At 43.4% G+C, this 14,733-nt stretch overlaps 1 protein-coding gene and 1 long non-coding RNA gene across 8 annotated transcripts in view; one reads left to right on the forward strand and one right to left on the reverse strand.

Annotated features, from left to right (window-relative positions):
- LOC147424035 (uncharacterized) overlaps window positions 1-14,733 on the reverse strand; it is a 60,973-nt gene that overhangs the window by 556 nt on the left and 45,684 nt on the right. The window contains exons 3-4 of one of the 7 annotated variants that reach the window (XR_015186562.1): window positions 1,996-2,165; window positions 1,327-1,915 (exon numbers count right to left, since the gene is read on the reverse strand). The exons of 3 other annotated variants lie outside the window; for them this stretch is intronic. This is a non-coding gene — a long non-coding RNA (uncharacterized LOC147424035). Of the gene's footprint in view, window positions 1-1,323; window positions 1,916-1,995; window positions 2,166-14,733 lie in introns of those variants that run through there. 3 more of the 7 variants (XR_015186563.1, XR_015186566.1, XR_015186567.1) reach the window with 3 other exon arrangements.
- On the forward strand, window positions 2,303-5,879 carry LOC147424036 (phytosulfokine receptor 1-like). The gene has a single exon (XM_086501298.1). The coding sequence runs from the start codon at window positions 2,390-2,392 to the stop codon at window positions 5,447-5,449; it is 3,060 nt and encodes a 1,019-aa protein (XP_086357424.1). The 5' UTR covers window positions 2,303-2,389; the 3' UTR covers window positions 5,450-5,879.

Below are 14,733 nucleotides of genomic sequence, written 5' to 3' on the forward strand. Positions count from 1 at the left end.
TTTTCGATACAATACTCAAAATGGAAATGCATAACAAAATCCTTCCTTTGGTCTTAAGATCTTTCAATATTCACTATTAAAATACGAGCAATAACAACTATCAGTAATAGTTTTCAATAACAAAGCACAAATCTCAAAAATAATTTACAGATGTAAATTTATTTTGTCTCTAGTCACTTTTTGATAAACCAATTAGGGCAAGAGGGCAAGATTGATTGTTTGCATACGATTTGCCAGCACAAAATTATCAACAATGTCTTCAAATGTGGTCTGAGACAAAAAGATCATGCACAATCACAATCCCTTTATTTTTTTCAATGACATACCATAGCCTTAAAAAGGTGTTATCCAAGATGATGATGGATAATACTTTCTAATCGTTATTATGTGATGAATTTTACGTAAAAAATCATTGTCTACTGGTTTGTACAAGATAAATTTCCAATGCATAAGCATACTTGTAAAAAGTATTCGTGTGCATCAAGCACACTCTATTCTTGAACTCGCCTTCCTTATATTGCATATAGAATTCAACCCCCTTCCATGTCCTTCATACAATACCCAAGCATTTTGTGAAAGGTATGCATGTTCTTTTGCCTCAAGACACGACATAATGTGTTCACATCAATTAGGCTTTCCTTATCCCAACCTACGTATTGCTTAAACTTTTTTTTATAGCTACAATGGACGTAGCCATAATCCCCACAACCGTCTGAAAGGGAAGATGAAACACGGTTCCCTGCACTCATTAGAGTACATGCCAACCACACTTTCCTTTTCAAGAAACTCTGCCACCCTTGAGAACAATGATGTGTCTAACACAAGTGATTAAACTTGATTGTTTGTAAGTGTTTTGAATGGATTAAAATATTACACATGTTATTGAAGTCTTAAAGAAAGACTTGCAGAAAAAATGATGCCAAAATTTTGAAGAAAAGTGTGTTATAAAAATCTTGGGAAATTGCTACTACTCTTTAGACCACTTAAGTGGCTCAAGACACAGACATAACTAGCGTTAAAAATGTGTGTGATGCATATAATTAGACTTGCTTCTTAGCCCTAACTTTAAGTGAACCCAACCTCTAGTTCCTATTTCCTCTTGTTATTACAAGAGAGTTTTGCACATATATTAGTTTGGCACATAGGGCTTTGTCACTTTTGAAGGCAATAGAAAACCTCTCTCTCTCTCTCTCTCTCTCTCTCTCTCACACACACACACACACACACACATGGCAACCCTAAACTCTTAATAACAAAGCCAAAACATATATTGGGGAGGACATTTGCAGCAAAGGTGGGTCAAATATAACTTGTATACAAATTTAGAAAATTTTAGTTAAACTACTTGCTTTTGCACTTTATACCATTCCATCGTTTACGTATTGTAGACACCACATGCCATTGCTACCACCGTAATCTGAATGAATTGGTTCAACAGTATGGATGTTGAAAAATATGAGGATTTATTTAAGGTACTTACTTTGGCACTTTAGACTTTTTAATAAGATTACTATATAGACATCAACATGCATTGATTGGCTCAACCATACGAGACGGCCGCTGCATTCTAGAAGATACATTCTATGGCACTTTAGACAGCCCCATAGCAATTATTGCAGACACCAGCATGCCATTTTCGAGAAGAAAACTAGTTGCATCCACAAAGTTACTTCGAAGTGGACAATGTAGAACTTCAAACCAAGAAGATAGGTTTACACCACAACGTAACAAGTGTGATTAAATTGTTAGGGCATTATATCAACCAATATACTCATGCGTTCAAACCCAATCACACATGGTATACAACCCATATGTGTGAATCAGACAGGTAGCGATGGCCCGAACCGATGCGTACGAGAAGTTGTCAAGGGCTGGGATTCGCGCTGTTTTGTCAAGGGCGGTTGACTCAAGAGACCTGTAAAGGGGATGTAACACTAGTGAGGTCGTTGGCGAAGTGTAATACATTGCTATCAACTAGCATGAGAATGTGCCTACCCATCCACAATGAGTTAGCCGGGTCACACACGTTTGCTTGTGAGGGAGGGCGGGGAGAGGTGGAGCAGGGAATCCCACTAAAGGAAAAAGCAGGGGAAAGTGGCGTTTTCCTTTCTGGGAATTTTCACTCACTCATTCCTCTGCACATTGATTCCACTCGCGCCTTTTGTCTGGCAAATCACCTTCACGCCTCTCTCTCTCTCTCTCTCTCTCTCTCTCTCTCTCACACACACACACACAAAATACAGGGCCCCTTGCGGCTTGCCCGAGTATTTGACGACCAATTGGGTCGACAGTAATTTAATCAATCCCCCCCCCCCCCCCCCGTCTCTCTCTCTCTCTCTCTCTCTCTCCCCTCTCTCACACATCGACAATCAACTCGCCACAGCAAGAGATGCGTTCAGTCTTGTTGCTGACAAGCTCACTAGCGATCCCTCTGCAAATCCTGCTGTTTTTCCTCTACATTATGGTACAAGGGGGCTCGCCAGACATTGCTCCATCGCCAGGAGGAACAGTGTACCCCTGTTCGCAAAGCGAGCAAGAAGCCCTTTTACAATTCAAGGAAGAAGTGTCCGACTACAATACGTCATGGGTGTGGGTGTGGGATACGAACACAAGCTGCTGCAAATGGCAGGGAGTAGGCTGCAGCTCCTCCGTCTCTTCCCCACGGGTTACTAGCCTCTCTCTCCCTCACCTCAACATCACAGGCATCATGCCCCCAGCCCTGGGCAACCTCACATTCCTCACCACTCTTAACCTCTCTTCCAATCACTTCTCAGGCACCATCCCCGCCCAGCTCACCTCTATGTCACGCCTCCGCATCCTCGACCTCAGCTTCAATCACCTAGAAGGCTCTCTCGTATACCTCTTCAAAATGCCTGCCTTGCAGGCTATCAACATCTCCAACAATGCCTTTGCTGAAGAGCTGCCCGTGTTCCACAACCTAACCCACCTTCAGGAGCTGAATGCGAGTAACAATTACATAAAGGGAGAGATTCATGCAAACCTTTGCGATTCCGCTCCCATGCTTAGCATCCTTCATCTGTCTGCCAACAAGCTCAGTGGGTCTCTTGGCCATGGGCTGGGAACGTGTAATCAACTGCAACAGCTCCGCCTCGGGTTCAACAAGCTGAATGGATACATTCCACTTGACATATTCAGCATTTCGTCGTTGTCTAGTCTCGACCTTCAGAATAATAGCTTCATTGGTAGTCTAGATGCATCCATAGGAAATCTCACAAATCTCATGCACCTATCTCTTGCTGGTAACAACCTGGTAGGCCCTTTGCCAACAACCCTCTCCCAGAATTCCAAGCTTGTCACTCTCTCTCTTGCCAATAATACTTTTAAAGGCTCCATAGATGTTAACTTCTCCAATTTCACTCTCCTTGAAGAGCTCTATCTTGATACCAACTTTTTCAATGGGAGCATCCCGGAGACGCTCAGCCTATGCACATCACTGCGCATACTTAACCTGGGATTGAATAACTTCATAGGGGCCATCCCTTTGCAATTCAACCAGTTGAATAAACTTCTCTCTATTTCACTATCCACAAACAGATTAAATGGAAGCCTAGAAGCCTTTCGCCATTGCGACAGTTTGGTAAGTCTTATCTTGACCAAAAACTTCTTCACAGAGCCGCTTCCTGCAACATTCAGCGGCTTTCGAAATTTGCAGGTTTTAGCATTGGGCTTTCTTAACTTGAGAGGCTCTATTCCGGAATGGCTCCAAAACTGCAAGAAGCTACAGGTTTTGGATTTGTCGTGGAATAATCTGGAAGGAGAGGTCCCCGTATGGCTGGGGAACTTCTCACATTTGTTTTACTTGGATTTGTCCAACAACACATTCAGCGGGACGATCCCTCAGCAGCTCTTTAGCTTACCAGCTCTTGCAATAAGGGATACCAACACTACAGGCATGCAAACAATTTTTGGTCTTTTCTCTGTTCAGCGACAAATGGGCTTGCCCTACTTAACATACAAGAAACCTGTGGCTTTTCCACCATCTATTTTACTCTGCAACAACCACTTTTCGGGCACAATACCCTCTGGCATTCATCATCTCACGATACTGATGGCTTTGGACTTCAGTCACAATTTTCTGACGGGAAGCATTCCACCTTCCCTTGCAAATATCACAAGCTTAGAAACGCTCGACCTGTCCTACAACCAGCTCAGTGGCTCCATACCATCAGCCCTTGCAAATTTGACATTCCTCTCCAACTTTAATGTGGCCCATAACAATCTGTCGGGCCCTGTTCCAATTGGAACTCAATTCGAAACATTCTCCTCCTCAAGTTATGAAGGTAACACAGGGCTCTGTGGGGCTCCTTCGTTGTACAACTGTACTTCCAGGCTTCCTACTGCTCTCTCTCAGCATCATTCAAGAGGAATAAGACAGGTTGCCATTCTTTTGCCTGTCTGCATCGTTGTGGGGATGTTTATCGTAGCGCTCTTCATAACATGGTGGATGCTCTGCAGAAAAAATGCTGTTCATCATGGATATGGTAGTTCACGAGAGTTAGATGATCCAATGAGCCTCAAGGAAACACAGAACGCCTCTGTCCATTTTCTTTACAACCATCAGAAGTTAACTGTGGCAGACATTATCAAGGCAACAAATAACTTTGACTCAGCACATATAGTTGGATGCGGAGGCTTCGGGCTTGTATACAGAGCAGATTTAGAAGATGGTACAAGGCTTGCAATCAAAAAGCTCACTGGAGACGGTGGGCAGATGGAGAGGGAGTTTAGAGCTGAGGTTGAGGCTCTGTCCAAAGCCCAGCACAAGAACTTAGTTCCTTTACAAGGATTTTTGCAGATAGGAACTGCAAAACTTCTTATCTACTCATTCATGGAAAATGGGAGCTTGGATTATTGGCTGCACGAGAGAAGTGATGGGGGTGCTCTTCTAGGTTGGTCCACGAGGCTGAAAATAGCACAAGCAGCGGCAGCTGGGTTAGCTTACTTGCATCAAATTTGCAATCCACATATTGTACATAGAGATATAAAATCAAGCAATATCTTGCTTGATGAAAACTTTGAAGCCCACCTGGCGGACTTCGGCTTGGCCAGGTTGATGATGTCAACACAAACACACGTCACCACAGAGCTGGTGGGCACCTTGGGATACATTCCTCCCGAATATGGTGAAAAAGCAAATGCTACGCCAAGGGGGGATGTTTACAGCTTCGGCGTAGTTTTGCTGGAGTTGCTGACAGGAAAGAGGCCAGTGGATGTTTGCCAATCAAAGGAATCTTCTGACCTTGTAGCTTGGGTACAAAAATGCAAGAATGATAGCACTTTGTGTGAGATATTTGATTCTTTGCTGCGAGATAAAGGTCACGAAGTGCAAATGCAGCGTGTTCTGAGCATTGCGTGCTTGTGTATCGACCGTGATCCGTCCAAGAGACCGTCCATAAAAGAAGTGGTATCTCTACTGGATCAAGTTTAACAAAAGAAATGACTTCCTTGTACATTACTACTTATAGTGGACTGCACTTTATGTGCTCAAATACTGTACAAAGCAGAGCTCCATCTAGAAGCGCAGACAATTCAAGAGAAATACAGGGGTACAAGAAAAAGCCCCACAGGTCTCTGTGAAGACCCTGAGGTTTCCCAAAGATAAATTACATCTATTCCTTTTAAATGACCAGTAACAACACTACTACTCCCTTCTTTTTGCCACGTGTCCAATTTCCTCATTTTGGATTAATTCCTAGTACCCACCAACTTATAAAGTCCTGCCGAGGGGAGACCAAAAGGTTGCCAGGCTTTTTAGATAGAGACCTCATTCTTGCATATGCAATTGTTATGAGTTTCAAGTGCTTTCCCATTGCGACAAACTATATACACATTGTAACTGAAACCAGCTTTGTCTCTTTCTGCAGGTGTAGACGTAGGGTTTGATTGTTACATTGATGATTGTTAAGTACATTATAACCTCACCTTCTAAATACCTTCAAACAACTCAGTAACACGCTTCTAGCTCTATTTGTGTCAGAAGTGGTAAACATGAGCAAAATAGCATGCTTTTGCTTAATAACATAAGCCTCATCAGCAACACTTTCAAGCCTTATAGAAACCTCAAAGGTCAAGCATCTCCCAGGTTGGACATGCATCTCTCAAGTGGGGCTTTAAAAGTATTGAAGATTGAATGAGATCATTTCATTTTTCAAAGAGTGGGGTCTTCACTTTAACAGCTACCTCTCAAAAATTTCCCTTTTACTGTTTTGAGCCTTGTCATTTTTCTCTAGTTTAGCCTTATCTAAAAAATACATTTTCCTAAACATGCACACTTCCCTTTTAGGCTTCTTAAAATGGAAAATTAAAGTTTTCAATTATGTTCTTTGTAACTTTATATGTTTACAAGGAGCATTTTTTTATTTTACAAGGAGCATTTTTTTATTCCTTCTCCATTTAAACTTTGCTCGTATCTGAAGGATTCGGACTTGTGAAGGGAAAATAAATAAGCTAAGACACTTTTCGGGAGGCTTATAAGTTTTGACAAGCCTAAATGCTCATGCAAGAACACCTTTTTATCATGATGATTGGTGGCCCTAAAACACCACAGTCTGCAACCCCATAGGATTGTCTTTGTTCAAATAGCAGCAATATCTAAGAGTTAAGAAATCTTGTAAAGGGCGGCAAGGTATGTCATAATATTGATCTCTCTTGTAGAAACAGACCTAAGCATCCATAAGCACAAGTGTCAGAATAAAGAAGGTGAACATAAAGCTCTAACACCCCCCCTCAAGATGTTAGAGAAGCCCTTGAGGAAAATACCAAAGTCCTGATAAATCTAGAGAACCAAAAGCAGTGTCAAGCCAAAAACAACGGACCAATAGTCGGAGCGAGAGCCTGAAGGTGATAAGACTAGGGTAGGTGTTGGGGTATAAAGCCCAATGTGGTCGCCCAGGTAAGTGGGCGGGCCGCCAAGTATGTACACATATTCTTTTATTAAAACCTAATAAGAACTCACTATGCTCTACACATTACAGTAGAGCGAGTTCACCATATCGTCGTGCTCTTCTTCTCGCACTCTCTCTCGCGTCGCACTTCCGCTCGTACTCCTTCAACTGGTATCAGAGCTCAGATCGAGGCTCGGGGCAGCACTGCAGGAGGCTAGAGTCACTAGCTCAGATTGGAGTGAAATTCGACAGGCGAAGACACGGCCCCAAATCCTGTGGGTAAGCCCGAAGGGCTTGGTGTTCTCAAAATTTCATTCTGAGGTCATCTCGGCCACCGTTCGGCTTCGACAAAGGTCTACGCAGGCCATTTTCGACTACGTGGTCTCGGCGGGTGCAGATCCGACTCTACAAATTTGGAGTTTTCGGCCTACGACTGCAGGTGCTGAGGATATCGACACTCCCAGAGTGTTGATTTGTGGCTATCTACACATCGAAGGACGGCTCACAGTTCTTGGAGGCGTGTCACATACGACACGGGTGCATCTACACACAGACTGTAGGCGACATCCACTACTTCATCAGGTAGCTTGTGTTTGCTGCTTGATATTCCAGATTTCATCCTGACATTGCAGGTACTTCCACATGGGATGTATTGTCAGAGATGATGTATGTTTGTTGAGGGTTTGCTGGCTGTGAGTCACGCAGCAAACAACCGCCGCAGCGGTTACAGCATATAGTGGGAAATTTGTGGATGTATGACTTTGTGGGAAGTCTATGTACTGTCAGATTTACTGCAGCCTTTGTTGAGGGTCGAGTGAGGTTTTATTGAGCTGGGGGATTCTCGAATGTTGAGATCCTTTCGGTGATAAAGGTCTTGGAGCGATCCCTCGAGCACCCTTAGATAGGCAGCTAGGATGTATTGACTATGAGTTAGACAGTTGGGATTGCATCTTTGCTATACTGCCGTTGAGGCATTGTCACAGTCTATGCTTACAGGACAGTGACAGGACAGTGAGAGACAGTACAGGTGCAGGACAGGTTTACCCACAGCTTACAGTGTCAGAGAGACAGTGTTTTTTGAGCTGTTTTTTGGTCTGTTTTTTGAGTACACCATAGCCATTTTACAAGGAGACTCTGCCGAAATTTATGCAGAATCTGAAGCTTTCTTGGTTCATTTGACAGGTTGATATTGGTTCAGAGGTCAGTTTACAGGGGAAACTCTGCCGAATTTTTCCCAGGAAAGTAAACCACTGTGAAGCGAGGCTATGGCTAGATCACAGGACACTGCTCTTTACAATATCAAGAAGCTTGATGGAACCAATTTCCCATTGTGGAAGAAGCAGATTTGGCACGTGTTGGTACAAAAGAAGCAGATAAAACCTATACAGCTCAAGGGGATAAAACCAGAAGATATGGACGAAGATGAATGGAGCGAAATGGATGAATTGGCACTTTCTACCATTATGCTGACTTTGGCAGAAAGCGTTTACTTCAATGTAGCAGACGAGATGTCGGCTTATCAAGCATGGTTAAAGCTGAGTGATCTTTATGAGAAGCAGAGTGCAGCTTCACAGGTATACTGGCTTAAGAAGCTTGTTGACTTGAAGATGAAAGAAGGGACACCTATGTCCAATCATCTGAATGAATTCAACACAATCTACAGTCAGTTGTCAGCTCAAGGTGTCAAGTTTGATGAACCTGTTAGAGCTATGTTCCTGTTGATCACCTTGCCGGAAAGTTGGGACACTTTTCGCACAGCTTTGAGTAATTCTGCACCTCCAGATGGTTTGAACATAGCAGGTGTAGAAGGAAGTCTGCTTAATGAAGAAACCAATAGAAAGACAATGGACAAAGGCAAAGGAACAGCCTTAGTTGTCAGGGGAAGGACCAAAGAAAAGTACAAAGGTGGAAAGAGGAATCAGTCTCGTAGAACGCCATGATACTGCTCCACCAGCCAATGTAAAGACATACCCTGACGTAGACCTTCGGTTGTCTAAGTCACCTGCATAATCTGAGTCTGTAAAACCCTTTACACTTAGCTCCTGACTCCCATAGCATATACGCATACTCTTTGTAGCTTTCACGTATCTCAATATTCCTTTCACTGCCTCCCAATGTTTCTTGCCTGGGTTTGACATGTATCGACTTACTACTCCCACTGCAAATGCAATGTCTGGGCGAGTATCAATCATTGCATACATCAAACTACCCACTGCAGACGCATATGAAATCTTATCCATTTCAGCTTGTTCTTCCTAAGGCATAGGACAATCTTGTTTGCTAAGTTTCACATATGGTGGCAATAAAACACTCAATGCCTTTCCCTTCTCCATATTGAAACGTTGCAAAACCTTGTCAATATACTCTGTTTGAGATAACCAAATCAACTTCTTTGATCTGTCTCTCTCAATGGGCATACCAAGTATATGACTTGCCTCACCCATGTCTTTCATGTCAAACGATTTTGCCATCTTTAACTTCAAAGCTGAAATTTCTTCCAAGTGTTGCTAGCAATCAACATGTCGTCCACATACAAAATAAGGATCAACCAACTACCATCCTTAGCCTTCTTTGTATATAGACAGTGATCGAACTCACTACGTTTGTAGCCTTGAGAAAGCATAAACTTGTGGAATTTATGGTACCATGCCCTCGGTGATTGTTTTAAGCCATAAAGACTCTTTAACAATTGGCATACCCAATCTTCCTTGCCTTTCTCAACAAACCCTTCTGGCTGCTGCATGTAAATTTCCACATCTAAATCACCATGCAAGAACGTTGTTTTGACATCCATTTGGTGCAACACCAAATCTAATATGGCAACCAATGCAAGAAAGCATCTCAATGTAGTCATTTTGACCACCGGAGAGAAGACTTCATCAAAGTCAATGCCTTGTTCTTGCTTAAAGCCCTTGGCAACAAGCCTTGCTTTGTACTTTGGTTGACTATCATGAGCGGTGATCTTATACCTGTAAACCCATTTACAGGGTAGAGCCTTTTTGCCCCGTGGTAATTTAACTAGCTTCCATGTTTGGTTTTTATGCAGAGCTGTCATCTCTGACTGCATGGCCAATTGCCAATTCCCAGAGTCCTTCATTTGCACTGCTTCCTTGTAACATGAAGGCTCATTGCAATCAGTCAACATGACATAGTTCATAGATGGAACAAACCTATCAAGACGTCGCGTGACACGTCCAGATCTACGCACAATAGGTGGCTCAGGCTCAGCCACAACCTGTGGTTCCAATCTATCCTGTCCTTGCTCCTCTTGAGCCCTGACATTTTGTCTTGCACGTGCAAGTCCATCTTCTTGGAAGACAACTCTTCTAATCTCCTCAACCCTCTCTAGTTCAGAATGATATTTGGATTCATTAAAGTGAACATCATTGCTGTGGACAACCTTTCTGGATTCGGGATCCCAAAGTCTGTACCCCATCTCACCAGAATTACCATAGCCTAGAAAGATGCACTTTCTACTCTTTGGCTCAAGTTTGTTCCTAAATTCCTTTGGAACGTGAGTATATGCCTCACAGCCAAAGACTCTGAGATGCTTGTATGAGGGCATTTTGCCTGACCATACCATCTCTGGCACTGAATCCCTCTGCAAAACCTTGCTAGGAGATCTATTTACAAGATGAACAGCTGTTGATACAGCTTCAGTCCAAAACCCATTTGGCAGTTGTGCATTAGACAACATACTTCTGACCTTCTCTTGTATGGTCCTATTCATCCTCTCAACAACACCATTTTGAGGAGGATTGCAAGGAGCAGTAAGTTCACGTTTTATACCTTTTGACTCACAAAAGTCTTGAAAGGCCTTTGAAACATACTCTCCACCATTGTCAGTGCGTAAGCATTTAAGCTTCTTGCCACTCTGATTCTCCACAAGTGTCACAAACGTTTTGAAAACACTAAACGCTTCATCCTTGTGCTTGAGAAAGTAAACCCATACTTTCCTCGAGTAATCATCTATAAATGTCATAAAGTAAGAAGCTCCCCCTAGAGATAGGTTAGGCATAGGTCCACACAAATCACTATGAACAAGTGCCAATTGTGTATCTCTTCTACTGCTTCTATGCTTATGTGGCTGCTGTGTTTGCTTACCATACAGACAATGTTCACAGAATTCAAAATCATTAAATGAAAAGCCAAGCAAATAACCAGAACAAGACAAGATTTCCATTCCCTTCTTGGACATATGTCCTAACCGGCTATGCCACAAAGAAACGTTCGGCTGCTCGGTTACATTGATTACATTTTTAGAGACATTTGATACATAAATCATGTAAAGTCCTCCAGACTTTACTCCATGTGCTACTCTGTCATAGAACCCTTGGATATCTTCCACATGTTCTGTCCAAAAGTGGTGACGTAGCCAGCATTATCAAGTAAACCTGTGTTGATCAAGCTCTTTGTAATTGCGGGAACATGTCTCACATTCTTCAGCGTGAAAGAAGAGCCATTCTGAAACTTCAATTGAACATCTCCAACACCTAAGATCTCACATGTCTGCCCATTGCCTAGCCGAACATGATCTTTAGTGGTCACATAAGAGGTAAACCACTCCTTGTTTGGAGACACATGAAGTGATGCCCCTGAGTCTATAATCAAGTCCCGCAGTGCTAAAGGCAAGAGTGACATAGAATGCTACCATTGTGGCAAGAAGGGTCACATGAAAAGAGACTGCAGAGAATGGAAAGCAGAAAAAGGCAAAGAGAAAGCTGAAGACGATGGTGAGAAGAACAAGTCCTCAATGAAGATTCAAGAAATAAATGCTGTTGCAAAGGATGACAGTCTAGTGTCAGGAGACATCTACTTCTTGAAGAATACAATGGACTCAGCTCTTCTTACAACATCTGATGGATTATGCAGGTGACTTAGACAACCGAAGATCTACGTCAGGGTATGTCTTTACATTGGCTGGTGGAGCAGTATCATGGCGTTCTAGATTACAAGATTATGTTACTCAGTCTACTACAGAGGCTGAATATGTTGCAACATCAAAGGCATGCAAAGAATCAATTGTTGGGGTATAGGCGCCTGTGCCTTGCCCGGCCGCCCAGAGTCTGGGCGCCCACTGACTTGTATACCTTATACATAGCATAAGTGTATAGGGGGCTACTCACTCTTTGAGTCTCCCCACCGACATTGTGTATGTCTCCTTCTCTCTCTCTCTCACTCTCCGTCTGTGGTGCTCCCCGATCCCCTTCAATTGGTATCAGAGCTATGGTGACCACGGAGAGCACGACGGCTTTGAGAGCTTCGAGGCGATAGCTCGCTCTCTCTCAACGGTGGAGAGATTAAGAAAGCTTGGAAGCTTTGTGAGAATGCAATGGGAGCTTGTGAGCTCAGTTGAGAGTGATGTATACTCTTGTGGAAGCTCAGAAAGGAGTGTGGAAGATTGTGTGTAAGTGAAGGTGCTGCCCTAAAACTGTGTGCGCAACAGCACTATTTTTAGATTCGTTTTTCTCCTTGTAGAATGCAGATCTGAGAATTCTGTCCGCGGAGCCCATCCGTTTCGAGGTGGTCTACAACTTTGCAGAAGAAACTTTTTGCAAATTCCTCACCGTTTTGCTGATATTCAGCTCAGACTGACTGTATACAGAAATTCCAGATTTTCTGTTGTCGCATTGTGTGCGAGTTTGATGCACTTTTGGAAGCACGGGAGATGCTTGAAGTTGAGTGCATAAATTCTGAGCTGAAGATGCAATTGCAGCTTGTGTTAAGCTTGTGGTTTGAGGGTTTTTGGTAGACTTGGGCAACGAAGTACGGAGGCGTTTACACACCACCGAAGCGGTCTCTTGAGAGACGCAGGTTTTTGGAGCACACACGTGGAGCTTCTTTCACTGGTTTTCACAGGATACTTTGGCAGTGATTTTGTGCTTGGATTCATGGTCTTTGCGGATGGTTTGCATATGGTTATGGCGCATGGTTGATGCCCATTATACATGCATTTTGACGAGCACTTTCAAGTGCCGGTGAGCTCTCTTGAGAGCATTGTTTTCGCATTGAATAAGTTTCCGGATTGCAAATCTTTTGGCGCTTGCTTATGCGCAGTCACTCCGTTGATGTACGTTGAGTGCGGATTGCCATTGTATGTGAAAATGTGGAGCCATTTTGGCATTTCTACTCATTGGCATTGAGTAGTGTTATGGTTTATGGTAGAGATTGTACTTGAGTTTTTTGCTCAGTTTTCAGGGGAAATTCTGTCGGATTTTTCCCAGATTCTCGCCATAGTTTGTGATCGAGTGTTTACTCTCACTTTGACAGGTTTTGTCAGTTTGGACACAGTTTTGTGTTTTTTGTATCCACTCTCGCAAGAGTGAGGAGTTGTGTATCTTTCTTTGCTTGAGACAGTGGTTTGCTCTCGGGTGGGAGAGTCTTGTGATCTCGAGCATTGTTTGCCATAGTTTTGCAGAGCTTATGCATGTATGTTGAGTGTAGTTTGATGCGCATTGATTGCTCATTGTATTGAGCTTGCAGGACAATGGTTATTTTGTGTTGATAGCCATTGTGCGTCGAAACTCTGGCGAAATTTTCCCAGGAGTTTTATGCGTATCATTTATGCGATCTAGGTAGAGATTGCAGGTTGCACTCAGCATTTGCGTGCGGTGTTCTTTGCAGGTGGGAGATTTGTGCGTGTGTATGCATCGATACCGCACAGTGTGGACTTGGTGATTAGCTCACAGATTGCAGTGTGATACTAGAGCATGCGAGGCTTGTATTGACATTGCGGGAGCTCTATTTTGGAGTGTGTCTCACAAGTTTTACATTGTGTTTCTGGCCATATTTGTAGACAATTTCCAGGTGTTGTTGGTGAGGTGGTTTTGCTTTCTAGTTTGCTACATTGTGCTCATGGCAGAGACAGGTGATTGATCAAATTGTGACCTCTCACAGATGCGCGTGTTTGATGGGTCCGACTTTGCGGCATGGAGAGAGTGTATGCTTGATGCATTGACACAGCGAGGGTTGCATCGACCATTGAGTGGTGATGCAGGTAGACCTTCAAACATGTCTGACGATCAGTGGCAGGAGCTAGAGGAGATGGCACTATCTACACTCTCTTTGCACCTTGCGGAATCTGTATATGCTCTTGTTATGTATGAGACTACTTCGAGAGCACTTTGGCGCAAATTACATGATATGTATGATAGATCTGAGTCATCACGGACTCGTGTGAGACATGTACATTCACGAGCACGCCGACAGGTGACATGTTGGTATTGTGGTCATTCTGGACACGTTAGACGGCGTTGTTTTCATCGTATGCGACATCGTAGGAGACATGGCAGTCTCAGAGATGTATGTAGTGATGCCATGGACTCAGTTGCTTTGACAGTTGAGACAGATGTAGTGTCGGAATATACTAGTGACGGGGATGTCACTTTTACCTCGAGCTATGCACGAGATGCTATACATGTGGATAGTGCACTCCCTTCGCAGTGGTTGCTAGACGCAGATGCTATGTTTCATGTCACGCCGCATCGTGCATGGTTTTGTAGCTATTCTAGCGGGATGCTTGGCAGTGTACGTTTGACCGATGGATCGGTGCATGCGATAGCAGGTGCAGGAGATGTGAGACTGTCAATACCGAGTGGTGCATCTTACTTGTTACGACATGTGCGCTATGTACCAGATTTGACAGTGAGTTTGATCTCGATTGGTCAGCTTAGAGATTGTGGATGTCAGATTTCGCTACGAGAGCGAGATTTTGTGATGCATTTGGGTTCGCTAGTGATTGCAAGAGGTGCCAGGAGTGGTACAGGTTACCCATTGCATGTGGATCACGCGAGAGACGGTGTTGTCTCTGTGATCACGCAGCCAGGTA

Source organism: Adiantum capillus-veneris, chromosome 26 (genome assembly GCF_014529385.1).
Source record: "Adiantum capillus-veneris isolate H3 chromosome 26, ASM1452938v2, whole genome shotgun sequence".
Taxonomy (NCBI): domain Eukaryota; kingdom Viridiplantae; phylum Streptophyta; class Polypodiopsida; order Polypodiales; family Pteridaceae; genus Adiantum; species Adiantum capillus-veneris.